General features: G+C 40.1%; 1 protein-coding gene across 2 annotated transcripts in view; it reads right to left on the reverse strand.

The window, feature by feature from the left end:
* Window positions 1–26,303, reverse strand: part of Ros1 (ROS proto-oncogene 1, receptor tyrosine kinase) — a 125,694-nt gene that overhangs the window by 84,080 nt on the left and 15,311 nt on the right. The window contains exons 4-12 of one of the 2 annotated variants that reach the window (XM_021174702.2): window positions 20,815–20,875; window positions 17,956–18,104; window positions 16,578–16,716; window positions 14,081–14,282; window positions 13,379–13,455; window positions 11,923–12,045; window positions 10,740–10,924; window positions 9,817–9,914; window positions 2,612–3,108 (exon numbers count right to left, since the gene is read on the reverse strand). In XM_021174702.2, coding sequence (XP_021030361.1) covers window positions 2,612–3,108; window positions 9,817–9,914; window positions 10,740–10,924; window positions 11,923–12,045; window positions 13,379–13,455; window positions 14,081–14,282; window positions 16,578–16,716; window positions 17,956–18,104; window positions 20,815–20,875 — 1,531 coding nt within the window. Of the gene's footprint in view, window positions 1–2,611; window positions 3,109–9,816; window positions 9,915–10,739; window positions 10,925–11,922; window positions 12,046–13,378; window positions 13,456–14,080; window positions 14,283–16,577; window positions 16,717–17,955; window positions 18,105–20,814; window positions 20,909–26,303 lie in introns of both variants that reach the window. The other variant, XM_021174701.2, reaches the window with a different exon arrangement.

The raw sequence follows: 26,303 nt of genomic DNA on the forward strand, positions 1-26,303 counted from the left end.
GCAACCCTATAGTTGGAACAACATGATGAACTAACCAGTACCCCGGAGCTCTTGTCTCTAGCTGCATATGTATCGAAAGATGGCCTAGTCGGCCATCATTGGAAAGAGAGGCCCATTGGACTTGCAAACTTTATATGCCCCAATATAGGGGAATGCCAAGTGGCCAAGTAGCACCTAAAGAAATGTTCAATATCCTTAGTCATCAGGGAAATGCAAATCAAAATAACCCTGAGATTCCACCTAACACCAGTCAGAATGGCTAAGATCAAAAACTCAGGTAACAGCAGATGGTGGTGAGGATGTGGAGAAAGAGAAACACTCCTCCATTGCTGGTGGGACTACAAGCTGGTACAACCACTCTGGAAATCAGTCTGGAGTTCTTCAGAATATTGGACATAGTACTACCTAAGGACCCAGCTATACCACTCCTGGGCTCCCAGAAGATGCTCCAATATGTAATAAGGACACATGCTCCACTATGTTCATAGCAGCCTTATTTATAATAACCAGAAGCTGAAAAGAACCCAGATGTTTTTTAACAGAGGAATGGATACAGAAAATATGTTGCATTTACACAATAAAGTACTACTCAGCTATTAAAAACAATGAATTTATGAAATTCTTAGGCAAATGGATGGAACTAGAAAATACCATCCTGAGTGATAGAACCCAATCACAAAAGAATGCACATGGTATGTATGCACTGCCTGGTAAGTAAGCCCAGATGCTCAAAAACCCAAAACACAATTCACAGACCACATGAAGCTCAAGAAGAAGGAAAACCAAAGTGTGGATACTTCCGGTCTTTCTTAGAAGGGGGAACACAATACCCATGGGAGGAATTCAGAGACAAAGTGTGGAGCAGAGACTGAAGGAAAGGCCATCCAGAGACACCCTCACCTATGGATCCATCCCATATACAGTCACCAAACCCGGACACTTTTGTGGATGCCAGCAAGTGCTTGCTGACAGGAGCCTGATATAGCTGTCTCCTGAGAGGCTCTACTAGTGTCTTACAAATACAGAGGTGGATGCTTTCAGCTAACTATCGGACTGAGCACATGGTCCTCATTGGAGGAACTAGAGAAAGGACCCAAGGAGCTGGAGGGGTTTGCAACCCCATAGGAGGAACAACAGTATGAACCAACCAGTACCCCCAGAGCTCCCAGGGACTAAATCACCAACCAAAGAGTATACATGGAAGGACCCATGGCTCCAACCACATATGTAGCAGAAGATTGCCTTCTCAGTCATCAATGGGAGGAGAGACACTTGGTGCTGTGAAGGCTCCAAGGGGAATGTGTAGGGGAATGCCAGGGTCAAGAAGCTGGAGTGGGTGGGTTGGTGAGCAGGGGGAGGATGGGAATAGGGGGTTTTTGGTGGGGAAACCAGGAAAGGGGATAACATATGAAATGTAAATAAAGAAAATATCTAATAAAAAATAGAAACGTAAAATAAAAAAAAAAAAAAAGAAATAAATCCAGGGGAAAAAAGAAAGAGAATCAAAAAGAAGTATGCTCATCCCTAAAAAAAGGAAAAGACAGAGACTATCCATTCACAAAGCTGAAATCATTTGCCCCTTGTGTTGGTCTGAATGAAAATGACCTCCATAGGCCCCCCAGAGACTAAACCATCATCCAAAAGCATACATGGGCTAGATCTAGCCCTACACACACACACACACACACACACACACACACACACACACACACACCAGCTTGGTGTTTATATGAACTTCCCAACAACTGGAGCAGGGCTGTCTCTGACCCTGTTGCTTGCCTGTGACTCCTGTTCCCCTACTGAGCTGCCTTGTGGGAAAGGATGTGCTTAGTCCTGCAGTGACTTGATAGGCTAGAGTGGGTTCTTACCCAGAGGGATGCTCCCCCTTCTCAGACAAGAAGAGGAGGGGGTGAAAAGGGGATGTGCAAGGCTGGGGGGGGGGACTTGGAGGGGACAGTGAGCAGGATGTAAAGTGAATAAATAAGTAAATTAATGGAAAAAAATGAAAATGCTCCCCCATAGACTCATAGGGACTGGCATTTTTGGAGGTGTGGCCTTTTTGGAGGAAATATGTCACTAGGTGTGGGATTTGCAGTTTCAGAAGCTCAAACCAAGCCTGGTGGCTCACTGTCTCTTCCTACTGCCTTGCCCATCTGAATATAGAACTCTCAACTACCTCTCTAGCAACAAATCTACCTGTGTGCCACCATGCTTCCCACCATCACGATAATGCACTAAACTTCTGAATGTTATGTCAGCCCCAATTAAGTATTTCCTTTGTAAGAGTTGCCATGGTCATGTTGTCTCTTTCCAGCAATAAACTCCTAAGACACCCTTTTTTTCTAAAATGTTCCAGAGACTACTTGCTTCCTACCATATGCATTCTGTCTATCCATAAATGGAGAGTCAAGTTTAGAAAGCTGTGAGGAAATGGCTGAAATTCATGCAAGCCCCAAACCTCAGTCTATATCCACCTGGCTAGTCACCAAACTAGGAAGTCAGTACATCTCATATGTCCAAATATGGATGGGCTATTCTTTTGTGGTCTGCCCATGGCGTATAAAGACCCTCCTACTACAAGTCTAACAATAAATGCAAGATAAGTGCTCACTGGCTCCTATGGCGAGAACAGGAGGCTTCCACTGAATAAGGGCCTCTCGAGAACCAAACAGAACTGAGACCTCCTGTGGATGTCCTGGCAGAGGGTATGACTGGACGGAGGAGCCAAAGATGACCAAGTTACCAAACCCAAATTCTTCTATGTGACTCAGGTCACATCCCACGATGAATTCATTGAAAGACAGGGAGTCCTGCTGAAAAATGGCCTTGCCATCTGTAATGAGGAAGTCATTGTTTTCACAAGCAAAGCTCTTCACATTCACAAGGGGAACCCAAGGCAGGACCCGGTGGAAGGCAGAGCCATCCAGAAACGTTGACATAAAGAGCTGCATGGTGTCATTGAAGTAAATGATTCGCTTGGATTGGGGCTTTACTGCAAAGTCCTTTAATGTGCCACTCTCCACAATACGCACAGCTTTGGTGTCCCTGCCAGATGGCAAAGGGAGATTGACTCTGTAGATGCCGTCTCTCAGGAGATAAAAGACATACCTGACAGAGAGACAAAAATAAAAGCCTGATATAAATCAGCACAAGGGTGACTTTGTAACCTTGTGAGATAATTGCTGTGCTCAACCAGTACCATGTATCCCAGGACTTCCCAAGGGGCAAAGTGACAAAGGTCAGAGCTGGACATAAGCCCTACTGATGACAGTAGGAAGTTGAGAACTCTATCCTGTTTTATGATGAACTTTTAGGGACTTTCTAAAGAATCAGAGTTAAAATAAAAAGGTATCTCTAAAGATTTTAGAAGTAAGCCTATTATGTGAAAATCACATAGCTAGGGCTGGAGATATGGCTGAGTGAGTCAAGCACTCCCAGGTAAGCATGAAGAGCTGAATGTGGATTCCCAGAAGTCATGGGAAAGCCAACCTCAGCTATGCACATCAGAAACTCCAGTGGTAGTGGAGATGTAAATCCTGGAGACTCATTGGCAAACAGCCTACCAGAAGATGCCAAGCTGTGGGCTCAGTAAGAGACCCTGGCTCACAAAACAGAATGTGATAGAAGAGGGCACCCAGCTTTGACCTTTAGTCACCAGACAAGTGCACACACACACACAACACACACACACACACACACACACATTTCTAAACACATTTCCTCTAGACTATCCAAATTAATTGTTTTGTTTTGTTTTGTTTTTTGTTTTTCAAGACCGGTTTCTCTGTAGCCCTGTCTGTCCTGGAACTCACTCTGTAGACCAGGCTGGCCTCGAACTCAGAAANCTGTAGCCCTGTCTGTCCTGGAACTCACTCTGTAGACCAGGCTGGCCTCGAACTCAGAAATCCGCCTGCCTCTGCCTCCCAAGTGCTGGGATTAAAGGCTTGCGCCACCACGCCCAGCTAGACTATCCAAATTCTTAAGTCAAATTCTGACAATAAATTTTCTCATGCATTGACAATGATAAATAGAAGAAAAGAAAAGAAAAATGTAAGCCATTTGTATTTTGCTACAATTAACAGAACTACTTTGTATCTCAAGTGTTCTAAACTTTTGACAGTATCTGTCTATAAGTGAGTCAGGCAAATACAAGTGTTTCATTTTATAAACAGTAAAGAAGTACCCAACAAGTACTGACAAAGATGCTGAGCAGGGCCACCCAACTATCAAGAGATGGAAGCCAACAGAATAATTAAAGATGTATGTCCAAAGGGCTAAAGAGGTGGCTCAGTGGTTAAGAGCACTTTCTGTGCTTTCAGAGGACTGGAGTTCTAGTCCAAGTACCCCTATCAGGGTACAACAGGGTACAGGCTCACAACAGCCTGTAACTCCAGGGGATATCAGGCCCATAACCTCTGAAGGCACCTGTACTCAAATGCACACATACATATACACATAAAAATAAAATAAATACATTTTAAAGATGCATATGCTATGTGAGGTCTATCCTCATAGCAATGAGCAGGTAATCTTTTAACATGGAAAAAGAAAACACATGGCTCAATATTTAACAGAAAATCAAACATCAGCATAGATTTTTAAACCAATGGAGCTAGGAAGATGGTTCAGCAGTTAAGAGTACTTACTGCTCTTCTAGAGGACCTGGGTTCAATTCTAAGCATCACAAAGTTACTATCAATAACTTCAGGTCTAAGAGATATGACATCCTTATTCTGGCCTCCTCAAAAAACAGGCATATAATTGCTGCACAGACATATAGGTAAGCAAAACACTCATACACAAAAAAATAACTATATTTTAATTTAACTGGTATGTAAAATTACTAATTGATAGCTGATTTAGAATTTGTGATCATGAAAATAGGTGCTTGGCCGGGGGTGGTGCCACATGCCTTTAATCCCAGCACTTGGGAGGCAGAGGCAAGCGAATTTCTGAGTTCGAGGCCAGCCTGGTCTATAAAGTGAGTTCCAGGGAAGCCAGGGTTATACACGAAAAGCCTGTCTCGAAAAAAAAAAATAGATGCTAGCAAGTTCATGCAGTTTAATATATCTTATCATAACTGGATGTCTTGTTACATTCCAACTTGGATCACAACTATTGAGCCATTTTTTTCTTCTCATTACTCAGTCCACTCTTATTCCTCTTACTGATCTTCCCAGATCTTTAAAACTGTGCTCACATTCTAGCCTAAGGTAAAACCCTGAGATACAAGCTCACTTTGAGTTATAAGTTCCGGTTGATTGCCTCAACAGAAAGTGTTATCAGACCAAAGGAATGGCTCTTGATTGTCTACCCTACAAAATTCAAAACTTGTTAAATGTATCTAGAGAAACTTAAAAGAACAGCAGTCTCGGTTAAGAAAGCCCAGTCCTTGGACTGTGGCAGGGAAGAAAGCAGAGCTTCAGGCTGGATCACTACAGGAAGAGGAAAGAAAAGCAGGAAGAAGAAAGGAGAGAGAGAAGAAGAAACCAGAAAGGGGAGAGGGATGCAAAGGGTGGGATAAAGGGATGGGTTAATATTTCATGTCAAGCTGAAATTCCTCAAGGGCATGATGCAGTGGTACAAAACTAACTGCACGAAGGACAGCACCGTGAATGCCAGGACAGTTGCAAACCACTGCACAAATTACGTCTCCTATAAGACCACAAACGTGCTGAAAGGTATGTGCTGATTTTTATAGAAACTGTCCTGTCAAGGTAGAAGAAGATCAGAAGGCAGGGCCTGATACAACAGGACTTATCCTGGTTCACTGCAAAGCAGCTTAGATGATTGCTGATCAACTTGTGTCCCAACTTCCCTGTGTACAAAGGCACCTACCTTAGGATAAAATGATTATTGGGAGAAAGAGCCTAGAAACAAGTTAAGTTCAAACAAATTGGTATAAACTCTATCATGATGATCGTTTTAGATCACACTTCAAAATCTAAGCACAAATCCGAGTTATTCTAATAGGAGATAGGAGACACTGATTATTCGCTGTGCTGTCCTAGGAAGGCTGATTTGGTGAGTGAAGTTCATTATCCACAGAATGACTTATGGTCTGTAACTACGAACAACAGAGCATTCCATCCATTCCATATGCTCTTAAACCCTCACAAATGAGAGAAATCAGAACTGGACGAGACGAGATTGGGTGCATTCAGGTGGTGTGAACTAATAATTAAACTTTTCATCTAAAACTTGAAAAACCAGACAGTGGTGGTTTTAATTGGAAGGTTTACTGTGATGGTCTATGCCATTAAATCCAGCAGTCTGGAGGCAGGTGGTGCACCTTTAATCCCAGCACTGGGAGTTAGAAGCCAGTCTGGTCTACAGAGTTAGTTCCAGGACAGTCTGGGCTACATTTAAAAATCAAAAGTACCTGGCAAACACAGAAGTGGATGCTCACAGGGCCCCAATGGAGGAGCTAGAGAAAGTACCCAAGGAGCTGAAAGGGTCTGTAACCCTATAGGAGGAACAACAATATGAACTAACCAGTACCCCCAAAGCTCCTGTCTCTAGGTGCATATGTAGCAGAGGATGGCCTAGTCGGCCATCATTGGGAAGAGAGACCCTTGCTCTTGCAAAGATTATATGCCCCAGTACAGGGGAATGCCAGGGCCAGGAAGCAGGAGTGGGTGGGTAGGGGAGCAGGGTGGAGGGAATGTATATGGGACTTTTGGGATAGCATTTGAAATGTAAATGAAGAAAATATCTAATAAAAAATTGAAAAAAGGAAAAAATTGAAAATGCTAGAAGAAAACAGAATATTCTTCGAGACACGGGTAGGAAAGAACTTTCTAAACAGAATAGGAACAAGCCCTAAGTATCAGTAGACAGAACTACATGGTTTTAAAATGTATGCACAGCAAATTATATTATCAACAGAACAAGTTAACATCCCATAGAATGGAAGAAAATCTTAACCAGCCACATTTCAGAAAAGGGGATAAAAATCAAGAGTTTACAAAGAATTGCAGAAACCAAATACTAAGGAAATAGAACTGCCAATCAATAAGTAGAAGAATAAATTCAATAGTTTTCAAAAGAAGCACAAATGGCCAATAACTATTTTTAAAAGTGTCTAGCTTCAGCCAGGCAGTGGTGGCACATGCCTTTAATCCCGACACTTGGGAGGCAGAGACAGGCGAATTTCTGAGTTCGAGGCCAGCCTGATCCACAGAGTGAGTTCCAGGACAGTCAGGGCTACAGAGAGAAACCCTGTCTGGACAAAACCAAAAAAACAAAACGAAACAAAACAAAACAAAACAAAACAAAACAAAACAAAACAAAACAAAACATGTGTCTAGCTTCTCTAGCAATGAGAGAAATGCAAATTACCACTACTTTGAAATGTCACCTTACCACACTCTGAATGGCTGTCATCAAGAAATCTGACAACAAATGTTGAAGAGGGTACAAAAAAAGAACAGAGATTGTTGTTTCTGTGTTTATTACTGTATTGCTTGTCATAGCAAGGAAATGAAACCAGTCTAGAATGGATAATAAAAATATGGAACACATACCAAATGAAATATTTTTAACATTATTTAGTAATAATATTCAGTTGTAAAGAAAAAAATGAAGCCATGAAATTTGTAGGAAAATGGATGGGTATAGAAACTAAGTTACCCAAACCCAGACAGAAAAACACCACCCGTTCTCCCTCATATGTGGATCCTAGTCTACTGTGTACATGCAGATGCATAAGCAGCTGTAAGTGTAGGTGCAGTTTAACATTTCAAAAGGAGTCTAAGAAAGGGCAGCATCATGATATGAAGGAGGATAAAATTCGGTCAAAAGGACACATGAATCGTATATATACATATGCATATATATATATACATATATATATATATATATATATTTCTAGTTTCAAATATGTCATAGCTTTCCTTTTTGTGCTGAATAAGCAAATAAAGATGTGACTGATAGTGGAAGTATAAAACCCTTCATGACGCTCCACCACTCAGAGTAGCCATCATATCTGTATAGTTCAGAGCAGGGTAGACCCTGGTACTGGGCAAGTGTTTGAGTGGTAGGCTTCCTTGATCTAACTGTATGATGGTTTTATTTTTTAGACTCACTGCAATATAATACACACATTACAATGAGGTGATTTTTTTTTAATTGGGAGTTGATTGTGGTGGTTCATGCCTTTAACTCTAGCAGTCTGGAGGCAGATGGGAGCAGGCATCCATAAGGCCAATGTGGCCTATATCGTGAGTACCAGCCCATCCAGGGCTACATTGAGAATCTGTCTCAAAAAAAATTATTTAAAAAGATCTAGAAAGTCCACAGGGCTTATCCTATAACACAGTGTTTGGGGAGTTATTTCTTTGGTTTGGTTTGGTTTATAAATCTATAATTTGAATTAGAGATGTGGCTCACTCAGTAAGTCGCTTACCTAGCATGCATGAAGGCCTGAGTTCAATACCCAGTCCCTCATGAAGCTAGGCATCCTGGTCCACACGTGAAATCCTAGATCTAAGGAGATGGAGGCAGGAGAATCAGAAGCTCAATTTTTTTTTTTTATAATTCAGGAATTAAAACCTAAAACAAAAAATAGATTTCCAGGGATAGAAAGATTGCTCAGTGGGTAAATGTGCTTGCTGCCCAAGGATCTTTGTTTGAATAGCCAGAACCCAAATAAAGCCTGTGGCAGGGGCATGTCTATGTTCCTAAGGCAAGATGGGAGAGTCTTGGGAATCCCTGGAAGTTCACAGGCCAGCTGGTGAACAGAGAACAGGATACTTGTCTGATTGAGGACTAACACTAGAGGTTGTCATCTGACCTCCCCTTCCATATGCTTGCTGTGGCATGCATTCATCACGTGCACTCTCACATACACAAAAATGTATACACAGAACACACACACACAAGAAATTTCTATAGTTTTCAAGAATATGGGTAGGAAAGCTTGACTTTAACAGTGAGCAACCTTTTTTCTGAGAATGTCAATGTAAGAAAGAAATATGCTCTGTGGGTTTTATTTCATTCAAAATAAAAGCCAATTTATTCCCACACTAAAGAAAAATATTTCATCTTACATTGGACATGCTTATTAGTAAAGAGTTTGCTGTTATTTAGCCATATTTAAGAAATAACCCCCAAAATAACTTTCTATATTTTTACCAAAGCACACTCATGAACATTTAACATATATGAAGTATCTTCATTTCATTCTCAGGATGATACAGCTTCTTGTTGAAAAGTAATGAGACAGACATGCTTGCTAGGGAATTTCACTGCAACTGAGCAGCACAGCTGAGCCCAAATGTGTGAGGATTTTGTTTGTTTGTTTGTTTGTTTGTTTGTTTGCTGTCTCTTTCATTTTTCACATCAGAGAAAAGGAGTCTTATACTTGAAATGTGGACCTGTTTTCAACCATCAAATCCTATGACAGGAGGATGGATGTTTAGCAGCCTACTTATTAAGTCAGCCTCTTGATAGATGTATGAGCAGACCAGGAGATGAAAAAGCTGTATGGATCAGCTCCAGAGGCACTTAATGAAGTAGCTTCTCATAGTGGCTGTTAAAGAGAGCAATGAGCTACTGATTCCCATCATAAAGTCAAGTCAAATCTTGGACTAGAGTCATGGTCCCAAGGTCTCTAACAAAAGGTCATTAACATGTAGTTGTAGTTTGCTCTAGAAGACGAAGCAACCAAATCTGAACACAGTTTTAATTAAATTGACCTCAACTGAGGCACTCAAGCGGACTCATTAGGTGATATAGTGTTCTGATCACAAGAGAGATCCCAGAGATTTTTGCCAGTGGAAAAGAACTCGTGTTTACAAGGCTAACAACACTTACCCATTGTAGGAATCAACCACAACTTTCTGAGGTGCAATAAGAGAGAGTGGAGTAATTTCCTCTAAATTTGAGCAATTCTTTAAGTCACAGACATATACCTAGCAAACAAACAAACAAACAAAAAAATACACCAATAGGATTAATGTCTGGCTACATTCATCTTAGCCACCAAGTATTTCCTGAGCAGTTCAATACTTGGAATTGTGATGGTAACTATGGACTTTCTTTTTAAACAAAAAGGCGTTTAAAGGGTAATTTAATTGGTGCATAGCTGTAATCCCAAAGCTGAGGAGGCTGAGGCAGGAAGATCATGGATAATGGGCCAGCTGTACAAAAATTGTCAGTATGAAAAAACAAAAAAACAAAAGGAACCTTGTATCTTATGTCCTAATCAGCTTATATTCTAGTAGTACAATAATATGTATGTTTTTCTTTGTTTATGGAGGTACTCAATTATTTTTAAAATGTTCTGTATATTCCAAGCTTCTGGACTTCAGGTAGAGCGGTTGCCTTTGTTTGTTGCAATAAACACACACTTATAAAATGAAAGCTGGAAGAGCCTCTTCTCAAATCTTCAGTACTGACATATTTTCAGAGACCTACTAAAATAAACCCAGGTTACCATGTAATTAAAGATGCTTACAGTGGACTTTGCCCATGTTGGACAGTCTCACACAGTGATTCCAGGCAAGATAAATTATCATTAATAAAAACTTGTAACCATGAAAAGCCACAAATAATGATGACTTAATAGTTAACCAGAACTGGCTCCCACTATGTCAAAGGTAGACCATTTTTTTAAATTAAGTCCATTATTTGTTGCTAATCTAGTATCTGAAGTTAGTAACCAGTGAGACAAACCTGTGGTTACCATCAGATATGCTTGTTAGTATTGATAACTAGCCATATTCCCTCCGACTAACCAGTTTATCCATGATGAAATACATCCTTTGGTACAGCCAGTCTATGGAGATAGAAGAGACCAGACCTGAGCCTTGGTAAAAAATTCTCAGGTCAGACACATCAGACATGTTGGCAGCCCCCTTCATCCATATGACAGTTCCTTCTGAGAAATAAACCACTTGCTGCTGAGCATAGACTGATATTCCTAGAAGAGTAAAACAAGTACATCCAGGTGGTTAAACTTAGACTAAAGCAAACTTGTCTTTAATACTCATTAAAGTCAAATAGAAATTCTTATAATTAAAATATCTTCTAAATTCTTCTAGTATATACAACTTATATGTGTAAATATGTTGGGCATTTTCATAATGTCCATAAAAGTACTAGAAGAGTTTACAATAGTATAGATCACAAATATTCAAGAGAGTAAATTCTAGAAACACTGGAAAACTTTGCAGTACAGCAGACTTGATGAAGTTATTTGTTTCGTGCAGAAGTTCTCTAAAGTGTCAGTCAGACAAGTTTAAGCATGTGCCATATCTGGGCTATATCCCCAGACACAAAAGCATTTTCGGATATTACTGTATTGTTTGAGAGTTTCATAAATGTCTTTGGATCAAATCCATCCCTCATTCGCTCCCCTCTAATTCTTCCTCTATCCCAACCATTCTTCCAATGTGTATTCTTTTTCAAGCCCTCTTTGTCCATATAGTGTTGCTAGTATATGCATCGGTATGAAGCCACCTTGGCATATGGGCAGCCTCTCAGGTCATGGAAGAATTAGACATCTCCCAGCAGCCAGCATTTGTCAATATCTCCTCTCAAATAGAGGATCTTTTGAACCCTCCCCCATCCATGCATGGCTATGTTCCTAAGGCAAGATAGGAAAAATCAACAACTCAGAAACAGGTGAATCATACCTAGCTCTGGGATCTAAGAGCAACTTTTTTTTTGGGGGGGGGTAGGAGGATTGAGACAGGGTTTCTCTGTGTAGCCCTTACTGTCCTGGAACTCACTCTAGACCAGGCTAGCCTTGAACTCAGAAATTCGCCTGCCTCTGCCTCCCAAGTGCTGGGATTAAAGGTGCACACCACCACACCTGACTAAGAGCAACTTTTAATATTCCACTATTCCAGAAGTTTTCTTCAAGAAATTCCAAATATATCTTTTCATAGTAAAGAGACATGATTCTGTTAGACTGACCTGTAATATTATGATGTATAGCATCTGACCAAAGGCAATGTGCTTCATCTACTAAGTACTTCAAAGACCTCTTCCTTAGAGAAGTTTTTCTGGATAAAAAGAGCCATTGTTCTTCTTCTTGAACTGAAAAAACATAATTTATAGGCAGACTGACCAACCACACACAAACCAACACAGAAAGTTTTAGTATTTCCTCAAAAGGAAGATAGCACTTTTTTAAAAGACTAACTAAATTTTCTGGAGTTACTTTAGAGGTATTGCATCTGTGACATAATCTTCATAAATCCATGGCTGGCAGTAGGAAATATGATGACAGTCAAGTAGGCCTATGTGACCATATCATGTAACATATTACACCATCTTAACACCCTTGTTCCAATAGAGGTTAAATCGTTATACCCAGTCAAGATAATTTTCTCAGTAGGTGTAACCCAGCCTCAACCAAAGTGGGTTGTTACATAACTCGAGCTATGTTAAAGGCGTTTCAAGCAGGAGGAAAGTCTTGAAATAAAATGTGAAGGCTATAGAACTCTGATAGCCTGCTCAGCTGGAAACTGATGCAAGGTCTGTGGGTGATAGACACTTTCCCGACAATTAATAAACGGTAAGCAATAATCACACCGTAACCTTAACCTTGCTCTAAATTTAACTTTTCCTTTGGACATGCTTCATGCAATGACAGGAATACCTCTCCTTTCCTAGAGTCTAGGAACAGCCAAAAAATATTGGCTGATAATAAATGACATCTCATACCACTGGCATAGTTGTATGCAGACTGGAGCACAGGGTAGTCAAGGCAACAGATGGAGTTTTGGCGAAAGTAGAGAACAGACTAAAGGGATTTTTCATCCTTGAGTTAGTCAAGACTCTAACTCATTTCTACCAAAAATTATCTAGTGCTTCTTCAAAAGCAGTTGCTCCTCTAAGTACCAGTAGTTTACAACCGCTCAAGATAATTGTTTAAAAACAACAGCCAAAAAGGAATACTTACAAAAAATAAATCCACAGACTGAATTTTCAAAAAAGTTAATATTTAAATTCTTATTATTTATGTATACTTATAACATTTAAGGAGGCTGGGGAAATGTCTGATGTAACAATACACATGTGAAGCAATGTCAAGATAAGAAAGTTTCTATGTAACTCCTCAATTTGTAAATACAAAATACCATGACTATTAGTTTAAACTAAAACCACAAATTTGAAGCCATCTTTCTTAAAATACTTACTTCTTTCATTCTATTTTTCAAAATCTCAAAATTCTAATATCAACTGTTTATCTAACCTATTTGTCAAATATGAAGAATAATGTAAAATTAAAAATTATCAGGTACCAAAACAAGAGCATGCATGAAGCCAAGGGATCTTGAGGTCTTCCATATGACCTCTGAACTCTGATCTTTACCACAGTCAACATTTATCCCTATGTAACATAAAGGAGAAGCCTAGACCATACCTGATGGGGATGGAGTGGTAATGTTAGATTCTGCTTCTGGCCCCTCACCAACTTCATTGACTGCTGCGATAGAAAACCTATTCCAAAAACAATTTGGAGAGATGTGTTTCACATGGCATGTTGTGAACATGAGATAAATATAGGGGCAACAGAGATTCTATTTAAAGATTCTGTGGTAGTGCATAGATCTAGTTACTCAGTGTCACTGCTCAGCACCCAGAGACCATCAATCACAGCCTTGTTTGCATTCCCCATGGAACAGTTCAGGGTCACTGGGGTCAAAAGCTGAACTCTGCTATCTGCATGACCTCCATTTCTCCCTTTGTTTAAAGAAATCTTAGTAAATGCCAGGAAAGCTAACCATAATAAAATAATCCTCAGTGGTTAATAAAAAAATGCCACTAACAGGATTTTACCTCCTCGTTTTTTTTCATGTTTGATTAAATAAACAAATTACAGCCATGGTATATATGTTATTATTGCCTCATATTTATAAAGATCCTCTGATAATATTGAAAACATTTCTGCTTAGAATTGTGTGTTCTAACACACATGTAAATTTGAGAAAAAGTACAACCTCAACACAATGGAATGGGGTCAGTGGCACATCTCTAAATACACTTAATTGATTTTTAGCCAGATTTTTTAAATCATCATCATGACTTCATTAAGGCTGGTGTTAGTTCTCTATTTATCTCTTACCTGTAGGTGGTGTTTGGAAGAGTAGAATAAAACTGGAAACTGGTTCTCTGTGTCCCTGAATCTAATTTTTGATTTTTACTGATGAGCCTTAAATTATAACCCAAAATAGGTCCACCTGGGAAATGGGGTGGAACCCAGCTGACCTCCACAGTATCAGGGCTCCAGCTTTCCATGTTCAGGATGAGAGGCGCAGTTTCTGGAACTGGAGAGATAACGAGCGATATGGTGAGGGTACAAGGTGCCAATTGCTATGCTCTTAGACTAGAATAATGAAAAAAAATGTTTTTGAAGGTTGAAAGAAATAAGATCTTTTGATTAATACTGAAAATATGACCAAGGGATAGGACTAGAAATTCTGAGCTGGAATTCTTGCTCTCTAAATCATACAAGGTAAGACTGAACTATATAAGACTGTTTCATTTCCTCAGTTTTAACTCATGAAATAATACAGTATCAGAAACTCGAATAGAATCTATCTTCTAGACAAAGAGCTGTCAAAAACCTCTGGAGATGTAAGTGAATGGTGAGAGGGAAGCACATTAGATGAGAATCTGCACAAAAGAGAGTCAATAATTGACACAAGATAACCAAGGCAAGTCATGGGGCTTTTTCCTCCATGAACTATGGCCTGACTAGGCCCAGATGAAAATGTGTTTCAGATAAACAGGAACTGGAAGAAACTACTTCACTTGTGCTACTATCTGCCCTGACAATCTAGATGATACCTCCTTTACAGCCTTCCCAAGTCCATCGGAACCCGAACTGACAGCCTCACTCACACTCCACCCTTGCCGTAGATGAAGGGAATGTGAGCTAAATGATGAATCTATACGCTTCTAGAAGAAAGACCAACAAATGGTTTGCCAGCCCAACTCTGTTCCATGTCTCCACTACGTTAGCCCCATGGAATATTCTTTTATCTGCTCTGTCCACAGAATGGTGTTTTAATGTCTTTGATCTTGAGTAGAGTTCTCTCCTTCTGAACACTTTTGTCAAATGTTCTGCCCACTGTTGTTGAACTAGAGGTAGCAGGAGTGAGACAGTTCATCCATCGCACCGGATTGTCTTTAGAAGACCTTTCTTTAAGTTTCATAGCCGTCCTCTGACACAATCCTTCCCAAACCCTCACACTTATCATTAGCAGACACAAGCATCTTTGTGTTTCTCCTTACCTCTATGTACTCAGTCACCCATGTGAAGAGGAAAGAAAGACACAAGCTCCCACTAAGTTAGAATCAGGACAGCAACAGCAACTCATTAGAGTCAACATCCAGCTATGATCTGATCTACTTCAAGCAAGTTAAAAACCAACCACACAGCAAGATAGGATTGTTATCCAAATGTATCACACACACACACACACACACACACGTTGTCTCTTTCAAAAGTAATAATCTGTCTTATAAACACTCCTATTGGTTGGGGATAGAGCTTTCTTTGGAATAACCCAAGGAAAAGGGGCACTAATACCAACTGAAATCATATAATTCTTATGGCCAAAGATAATATAAGGCAATAGGTATGAACATGAGTATCTGCATATCACTGCGGCTTCCTCATCAGCAGAAGGTATGACTAGAGCTGACAACCTGGTGGAATTAGGTAGGGGCATGTCTCCTTCCTTGGTGAGTGTCCTTTCTTTGATAATTAGGTCTCAGAGATTCTGTGACCACCTCTACTGGTTATTCTCTGACATTTCCTCTTAGAACCTAAGGTCAGATACTGGGCTAGGGCCATGCTTGAAATGCTGCAGAACAAAGTAAAACATACAGATCCTCCTTTGCCCCAGAAGTGGGTGTCTCATACACTCCAACCCACTGATATAGTTTCTCTTTTCAGGTCTGTCACAGCAGTAGTCTACTCTCTAATATCAATTGCAGTCTTAGTTTGGGTTTCTATTAAAACCCCAAAACACTGATAAAAAAACAGTGACCAAAAGTATTTTGGGGAAGAACTGGTTATTTGGCTCACAAAGCAGAAACAGGGTAGGAACTCAAGGCAGAAACCTTAGGCATGAACTGAAGCATAAAAGTGCTGCTTACTGACTTGCTCCCCTTGGCTTACTCACTCTGCTTTCTTATACAACCCAGGACCATTCACCCAGGAGTGGCATCAGCCACAGTAGGCTGGTCCCTCCCACATCAATCATTAATCAAGAAAATGCTGCCACAAACCAATCTAATGAATGCAATTCTTCAGTTGAGATTCCTCTTCCTAGTGATTCTAGTTTGTATCAAGTTAACAATAACTAACCAGTACCCCTTATGTGTTTAGTCATGACCATATTCCCTTCGAAGAAAATGTGTACTCAACAAAAGCAGGGGTCATTGTTTTGATCACTAAAGAGTTGTAAATGTTGCCAGGCACACAGTTAAGAGCTCAATGACCAAATGGAATACCAAAGGACCCAATATCTTTTATTGCTTAAAACAAAAATAAATGAAACCAAAGCTTCAGATTAATGTCCTTATGTCACAAATGACATACACATGCCTACCTCCATAAGGATGAGTTCTGTAACTAGGACTTGGTGGGGAATAAAGATGCAGTTGGGCTGTGAAGATCCAAACCACTCGAAAAATATATTCTGTGAATGGATGCAGGGGTTCCACCGTGTATGAGAGCTTGGGCACGGTCTAGAGCCAGATGAGATAAAAGTCAACATGTGTCCAATCACCATGTCCCACTGGGATATAGAGTTCAGGTTAACTTGTGGAAGACAGGTGTGCCATTGGAGATGGGGCTGCCCAGATCCTTCTGGGTGTGAAACAGACCAGGAGCTGAGCTTTCAAACATCAGTCGACATTATTCACACCATCTTCCCCTTCCTCAAAATGGGCAAGCTAAGGTTTCAGTTATTCACCACTTACCCTAAGGACTTACTTGCATATTCCCATGTTACTATATTTGATATCTTGGGTGAATTTTTCTCTGAACTTGCTCATGCTTTCCTGAAAGTGACCATCCTGAAAGGTTACCATACCCTACATTTCTAAATTAAAACACACTCCTGTGAGAATCTCCCTCCTGCCTAGCTAGAATCCCTTTTAAAGGCAGGGCAGATAGTGAACAATAGCATAAGTGGTTCTATGATGCTTTGCTGAAGGAATTATATTTATAGAATAGACACTTTTTCTAGAATAGCAGAAATTAAGTTTCACTTAATCCAATCACAATTCTTGATCTGTGCTAGCATACATTAATTTCAATGTCATTCCCTTTATCCATAGGAGATATTTCCCTGAACCCCCAATGGAAGCTTGCAATTCCAGATATTACCAAATCCTACATACAGGCACCATAATAGCAGTATTGGGACAGTCAATCTAATAACCTTCACAGTGGTGGTCTAATCAATGATATAGAGTATGGATACACTAAGCCAAAAGATGACTGACTGACTTTCTAATGTGGTAGACCAAGATGACCTGATATTTCATTATGCATCTCATTATCATGTGATTTAAGACTTCAGTCTTATTTTAGTGGTGTTGGAGGCATTGATGGGTTTTAGTTTGTTGTTGTAGTTGTTGTAGTTCACTTGCTTGCTTGCATTGCCTTTGTTTTTTGTTTTTATGCAGTGTTTAATTTGAAGTTCAGCCTAGCCTGAAACTTTCTTCCTAGCCTAGATTGGCCTCAAACTCATAACCCTCAGCCCACCAAGTGACGGGTTTATACACCTATTCCACCACAACTGTCTTCAATCTTTTTTTTTTCAAATAATTTTCCATTTAAACATTTTAAGATATAGTTGAGAGCAGGCAACTGACGCTTTGCAAACCAAACCCGCAGGTGAGGAAGGCATGATATTTTGGAGCTTTGAATAATTTAAGGACAAAATATCTTTGTTTAGATAAGGAAATAGCTCTGCATACCTCCGTGTAAGTCCAGCTTCCTGGAAGTTGGGCATATTTCCATTGAATGATATATTTGACTCCAGAGATGTTGGCAGGGTTCCATCGTAATGTCACACCATGACTTCCAATGGAAGATGCAAAGGGTGCTGTAGGAAGTTCTGTGCTTTCTGGGAGGGAAACAGCATTTCAGTCACTATTTGCTCCTGTGGGTGGGTGTGTCTGTTCTGTCCAGGTCTCTCCTGCTCAGTAACACACCTGAATAATAAATTATATTCAAGGTAGTCTTTCTCTTTTTATAACAGGCATGCAAAAGTGTTCTGAGACTGACCAGTCTTCTTTTGGGGCCCCATTTACTTACAGACAGACCTAGGTGTATGGACAATTAAACAACCTTTACCTAGTCTTGACACATCATTCAAGCCATATTGAACAGATTGGAGACAGATGAGAAATTTAAGCAAAAAGTTGATTATCTTATATTCTGGAAATTTTATGTAACTAAGCTGCTAATATAATTAGAAAATATTTTAATAAGTTGTGAATGAGATTTACACCTTTTTCAGTTCTGACGTTCTTGGTTTTAGTAAAATTTTCATGGTTCTTTGGAACAAATGCATTATCTGACCATTTGCTCTATTAAATATTGTGATTCCAGAACTGTGTGTGTCCTAACAACTTAGCAGATTCTTGAAACAGTGGCACATTAGCCAGGACTGGTGGCTCATAGCTATAATCTCAGCACAGGAGGTACAGGCAGGCTGAAGATTGTAAGTCTAAGGCCCAGCTATACCATGAGTTTCAGATCAGCCTAAGATACAGGTGAGTCTTCTCTTAGAACAAACAACAAGGCAACAAAAAGAGCTTGCCAACATGGCATAGAGGGTAAGGGCGCTTGCTGTTGAGTCTGACACGCCTAGTTCAGTTCACAGCACATGAACGATGAAAGGAGAGAACCAGCCTCTACAAGTTCTTCTCTACTCTCCACAAGCATGCTAGGGCACAAACATACATACAACACAGGGACAGAAGAGGTGGCTCAGTGATTAGGAACATCTGATAATCTTTCAGAGGACCTGAGTTCAGTTCCAAGCACCCAAATCTAATGGCTCACAGATAGGTGTAACTCCACCACCAGAGGATCTGATCTTCTGGTCTCCATGGGCACTTTTATTCATGTGCACAAACTCACACATAATTAAATATAATAAATCTTTTTAAAATTAAAAAAAATGTAATTTAGAAAGTTTAAATAGCATACATTTTAAAGGGCCAAATTACATATTTATTTCAACCTTAAATAAAAGTTACTGTATGTTAATGGCAATCATTTGCCCCTTGAACACTTCATAACTTCTGATGTGGGTAATCTACTTAAGTATTTCCATAATTGAGTCCTCGATTTCACTGTTTTTTATGAAAGTTTTTGTTACATTAGATAGCACCCAAAGTCTCAATCTTATTAACTATAACATCATAGAAAGAGTACAGTGGGATCTACTGTTATGCCATGAACCATGCCTGAGCAGCAGTGCCAACAGCATGCAGTAGATGGTCACTCACCGTGTATCCCTGAGGACTAGAACTTTCCTGCAACCCCAGCTTCTGTGTACCATTTGAAAATCACAAGTACAGATTTTATCTATAGCTAACCTTCACAACAAAGATGGAAAAAATGCCACAGCTCTACCCCTTTACAGAAATGCGGGGTATCGAGACACTAAAGGGCAGAGTATATTGGGACAGCAAGCAACACACTCCTCCCAATTCCCAACAACCAGTGGGGTAAACACAAGCCTCTGAGAGAAAAATGACAGCTTATGGAACATCCAGGCTTGACTTACCAAACATCTGGCCCTTCAGACATCATTGGAGAATCAGTGCATTGGGACAAAGCCATTTATTTACACACACACTCACACATACACACACACACACAAACACAAGCCTCCCACCCATTCCAAATCCAGCCCTGGAAGGCATAGCTTCTATACATTCACAAATTCCTACTGCCTTTTCTGAGTTCATGGTAAGTTCTTCATTGAATAACTATTAGCTGAACAATGTATTTCACATTAAATAAAATATTCTAATACCTTCAGCTCATCAAAACAGCAGTCTTCCTTGAGATCAAGTCTGTTTGGGATGTAATACCCTCATTAGGATAACAGGGATTGGGCTGGGCATGTAGCTCATCAGTAGAGTGCTTGCCCAGCATGCACAAAAACCTTCAATTTGATCCCAAGAACCCCATAAAACTGAGTACAGTGGTATATTAGTCCCGGGAGAACAGAAGTAGAGGCAGGAAGATTATGAGTTCAAGGTCTCCCTTAGCTACAGATTAAACCCAAGGCAATTTGGGCACTGAGACCCTGTCTTAAATATATGGATGAATGGGTAGATGCATGAATGGATGGATGGATGGATGGATGGATGGATGGATGGATGGATGGATGGATGATGGATAGATAGATAGATAGATAGATAGACCTGCTAATGTTGAAGACAAAGTACTGCCCAAAGTGTCAATCATGTTTCACATTCCCTGTATTTCATCTACAAGAGGCTACTGGCTCTTCATCAGCATGGCCTTAGTATTTGAAATGACAGAACTTTTTCATATACAAATATTGGTGGAGATAGTTTTTGGGTTTTGAGACAGGATGCCACTCTGCAACCCAGGATGACTATAAACATGCTGCAGTCATTCTACCTCAGCCTTCTGGGTGCTGGTACTATAGGCGAGAGCCACACAGGTCTCCTAGACAAATATTTTTTATGCTATTGAGATGCAGGAATGTCGGTGTTTTGACAGGCGCTCCTTAGCCTTGCATAGGAATAAGTCCCAGGTGGCAGAGATTATCAGTTGTGTTTTCTTACCCAGCACTTCCTCTTCGTAGCTACCCTCCGAATTGCTGCAGCCGACCTCACAGGACTCCCTCTGTGAAAGACAAGTGGCATGGGACAGTTCAGCCTAGGTGCCATTTTTGCTGATAAGCTTCATCTAATATCAGGATCCTAAATCCCTTCTCTAACTTTATAAGTGAGGTAAGGTGGCACACACCTGTAATCCTAGCCCTTTCCAAGTAGAGGCAGGAGTTCAAGGCCATCCTTAGCTACTCAAAAAGTTTGGGGGAGCCTATACTATTTAAGAATCTGTCTCAAACACAGAGGAAAAAAAGAATGAGAAAGAGCACAAGCATTTAAGGCACACAGTAGTTCTGGCAGGTTTAAGTAATTTCCAAAATTGTGTCATCATGGACACAATGTGATTTTAGAACATTTTCCTCATTTCAAGAAGAAACCTTGTGGGCTGGAGAGATGGCTTATTGGTTAAGAACACTGAATGCTCTTCCGAAGGTCCTGAGTTCAAATCTCAGCATCCATATGGTGGCTCACAACCATCCATAATGAGATCTGACTCTCTCTTCTGGTGTGTCTGAAGACAGCTACAGTGCACTTAGATATAATAATCAATAAATCTTTGGGCCAGCACAGAAAAAAAAAAAGACGAAGAAGAAACCTTGACAAGTGCCTTATATATTTTAATTTGTTCTGTTTTTATTTTGCTTAAGGTAACTCCTGATCTACTGAATTCATTCCATGTCTCTGCCAATCTATAGTTTGAGGAAAACAAAACAAAGCAAAAACAAACAAGAAATGCTGAACTTAATAGTCCAATTTTATTTTTACTATCTTGGTCAAAGCTTTGATGATCTGGAAAACTAGAATTCCAACCCAAGATAGTGCATTTAATTTTCTATTAGTACTATTTTCCCTACTATTTTTATAATTAAAAATTGACTACTAATTATACAATACTCAACATTCTAATGAATATCTCATAACAATGCTAACTTTTAAGGTCTCCAGCAACCTAATGACAGTGGACACCTTATCTCATTAAAGCAAAAGACAGGGTACATATTTGAGGACTGCAACCCAAATTGCCCACAACTTGAGATGTTTCACCCTTAGCTTCACAGAAAGGAAAATCATGCAGGGAAAGCACACATCGTAAAACTCCAGAGAAGCTGTGCTCAATCTTCCTGGTGTCCTCCAGTTTATAATTGCAATACCAGGACCAGCCTGCTGTCAGGATGATGGTAGAAACCATGGCACAATGCACCTGCCCTGAAAAGAAGAGCTGTAACACGCAAATATTAACTTGAAGATGTTTGAACTGTGCGTTGAAAGGAAGTAGGGCCCGATAAGCCTGGGCTTGCTTAGTTAAGGATTAATTCAAACACAGCGCTTTGGGCTTGGGATTGTTTAACTTTAAGGTTCAGTTATTTGTCACATCCCCTTTGGAGATTTGAGTAAAGCTCATTTAACATAGCTACCCAGGATGAAGGAAGTACAAACTACTGGGCAACAGAAGCATTCTAGAGAATGAGCATTTTTCTCCCAAGAAGCAAGGGACTTTGTTTAGAAATGAATATTATTTGGAAATATAGGCAATCCTGGTTAAAAAGGAAATTATGACCCTGTTTTTCCTGTATATTTTTCTCAGGGGGAAATATAAAATATACTTTCCATCAGTCTGGGAGTTTAAACATAATCTTCAGTGGAGGCAAAACTGTCAGCAATGCTGCTCCAATCACAAAGGCAAAGCAACATCAGACTTTCTAATGAGGGCAGCCAGCATTTCTAAAGCCTGTGGTGCTTGGGGCAAGCTTAGAGGTGGTTGTTTCAAAGCAGTTCACACTGCCCAGAACTAAGCCCGAGCTTCTAGACCATGCTCAGCCTTCCTGATGATGGGAGTTCTTAGTTCAGTTCCTCATGTTGTAGTGACCCTCCCCAACCGCAAATTATTTTGTTGCTTCTTTGTAACTGTAATTTTGCTACTGTTAGAAATCATAATATATGTATCTGATATGCAAGATATCTGATATGCCCCACAGGTTGAGAATCACTGATTTTATACCTATCTATTCCAGGATACTGGGCTGCCAACCCTCTTCTGCCCAAGGACTTCATCCACCTGCCATATTCGAGTCTATCCTCACTATCATTTTCCCACAGTAGTGAGACCATCCGCATTATCCCTTGGCTTCCCGGACTGGCTCAGAGGCTGCCTGCACCTTTCTAATTTTCTTAGCACAAGGCAAAAACACCCCTCTAACTTCCATATGAATTGCAACATTCTTTTCTTTCACTCAAGAATATTTATCGTATCACTTTTCTGTCCCAAGTATTGTTCTTGACTATAAGAACATGAAAGCAAACAACCAAGTTCCCTACCTTTGTGGAATTTACATTGTCTTAGAAAGGGATGTAAAATAAATGAATGACAAGTTTAAAGCAAACACTTCGGATAATGAAAAAGGAATGTGGCTGAGAGCGGTAGTACCGGCCTGTGTCAGGGCAATGGGAACAAGAAGCAAGATCAAAGCCACAGGGTGCAACTAGGAAACTTCCTTTAGTGTGATCAGCTGGAACAGTACAGAGGTGACGCTCAACTAAGACTTGAGCAATTAGACGGAGCAGGGGTTGTGATGGTGTTTGTGGGTTAGAGAGACCTCCAGTTGCAGGAAGGGCAGCCGCCTACGGTTAAAGAAGAGTTGAAACCATTGTGTCTGGAAAGTGGGGAAAGGGACTCAGGTTGGGTCAGACAGGGGGACAATGAGGCTGTCAAATGGCAATAAGAAGCCACAAAAAAGGCTTAGAGAAATAAGGAAGTCTGCATTTACCCTCTAGCAAAAGTTTAAGATGCTATCATAGATACAGTTTATGTTTTTTTTTAATTAGGTATTTTCCTCATTTACATTTCAAATGCTATCCCAAAAGTCCCCCATACCCCCCCCACTCCCCTACCCACCCACCCCCCACTTCTTGGCCCTGGCGTTCCCCTGTACTGAGGCATATAAAGTTTGCAAGACCAATGGGCCTCTCTTTCCACTGATGGCCAATTAGACCATCTTCTGATACATATGCAGCTAGAGACACGAGCTCCGGGGGGGTACTGGTTAGTTCATATTGTTGTTCCACCTATAGGGTTGCAGATCCCTTTAGCTCCTTGGGTATTTTCTCTAGCTCCTCCATTGGGGGCCCTGTGATCCATCCAATAGCTGACTGTGAGCATGATCGACAATGTTGCAACTCACTTGGCACCATCATTTTTTAGGTTCTATTCTGCAAAGTTATCATTTCTAAGCTTTACCTCCAAGGACTACATAATATAAACCTCCAGTGCTGGAAACATTCGTGATGATGGTGCTTGATACCCAAAAGGTATGGATAACTGAATTAAAACTCTCATGGAGAAAAGAACCACATTATATAAGCATGGACCACCAGGAAGCACAATGACTGACATGTGAGACTGTCCTTGGTTTCCCTGACTGGCACAGTCTTCCTAATGGCTGTCATTTAACAGGAATTTTGCTTTAATCATATAATAGGATTCTGAGGAAATTAGGTTTTTCCATCTCATCAGGGGAGATCCTCATCTGTTCACTTTTGGGACAAATTTCTCACTCTGTTTCATGTCAATTAAACCCCAACTCTACCCACTGGCAGGGAAAGTCACTGTGATACTGCATAGACACTGACTACTGAATACTTAAAGCCCCAATGTATAGCTTTACTTCCTGTTAAAAAGGAGTATTTATGCCTTAATGTTTATTTATGGGTAATCACGCACACCCTGCTGCAGGCAAGGTAGCATAATTTCAGCTCTGGTTTCCAGGCATCTAAGCAGAGCACAACAATGCTTTTATTATTTTATTTACTTGTTTGTTTATTTACTCACTGTGGTGGAAGCTCATGTCATGGGCTAAGTATAAAGATCAGAGGACAATTTACAAGAGTCAATTCTCTCCTTTCACCATGTGGCTTCCTGGTATCAAACTCAAGCCATGAGATTTGGCAGCAAGTTCCTTTACTCTCTGAGCCATCTTACCATCCCATAACCAAGCTTAAAACTGAAAAGTAATAATAGGAAAACGAGATTCAAAGTGTTGGCAACGGATTTTGGCTAATACAAGGGATGGAATTCAAATGTTGTCTTAGGTTTTTTTGTTTTTGTTTTTGCTTTTTTCTGTTCTTTAGTTTTATTTTTGGATTGGATGATCCTCCTGCCTCTACCTTCTAAGTGCACATAATACAGATGTACACCACCACACCTGGCCTAACAGATCTCATTTAATGTGATGTAAATATGTATGGCAGAGCACTCTGTGGTTGGAGAAAGATGGCTCAGTGATTTAAGAAGATTGTGGCAAAACTGACAAGCTGATTTCCATCCCAAGAACTCACATGGCAGAAGGGGAGCGTGACCCCTGAAAATTGTCCTCTGATTTCCACACACATGCATGAACACATTCACCTATCCAACATAAACACTTAATAAATAAATAAATAAATAAATAAATAAATAAATAGAAACGTTAAAAAATGTAGTAAGAAAATTCTCTCAACCAGAGATATCCCAGAGTGCATTCTTTCTTCCCTGTCAGGCCCAGCCTCCCCTTTGTTCAACACTGGAAATTATAATCTTCTATTAGATTGAAGATACAGTTTGTTCTTGTACTTGGGTTATAAATTTCTGTATATTATGCAAATTTGGCCAACTGAGCAGCAAAAACATTTGTAATTGCATCTTAGCCAAACTGTGTACATATACTTAAAGTGTGCATGCACTTCTTTTGTCTTAATTTCATAAACAGTCTAGCCTAAAAAACTAGTTGAACTGAACATGGAGGCCCAGGCCCAAAACACCATTGGCAGTGGAGGCAGGAAGCCCTGGAGGACATTGTTATCCTTAGCTACAGAGAGTGTTTGAGGTCAGTCTAGTCTACATGAGATATTGTCTCTAAAGTATGGAGGAGAGGGAGGAGAGGTATGAGCTATTTCTATTGAATTAATTATTAAAAATTAAAGATGTGAGATGTACACAGGTCATAATTCGTATACTAATGCATTTTCATTGAGGAATTTGAATATGAAAGAATTTGTGAATTTTGAGAGTTACTGGAACCAGTCCCCCTTGGGCACTGAGGGATGGCGTTATATACATATATATATATGTGTGTGTGTGTTTGTATATATATATGTATATATATGTGTGTATGTATATATATGTGTGTGTGTGTGTACATACATATTTATATGTGTGTGTATGTGAATGCATATATACATACATATATGCATATGAATTTGTATATATGCACATGTGTAGTAATAAAAACTTACATATACACACAGATATAGAAAACAGCAAATGTCTGTGCCAAAATGGGATTAGACCTCCCATTAAACCCTTTCCATCGGGCTGGTGAGATGGCTCAGTGGGTAAGAGCACCCAACTGCTCTTCCGAAGGTCCAGAGTTCAAATCCCAGCAACCACATGGTGGCTCACAACCATC

Source organism: Mus caroli, chromosome 10 (genome assembly GCF_900094665.2).
Source record: "Mus caroli chromosome 10, CAROLI_EIJ_v1.1, whole genome shotgun sequence".
Taxonomy (NCBI): Eukaryota; Metazoa; Chordata; class Mammalia; order Rodentia; family Muridae; genus Mus; species Mus caroli.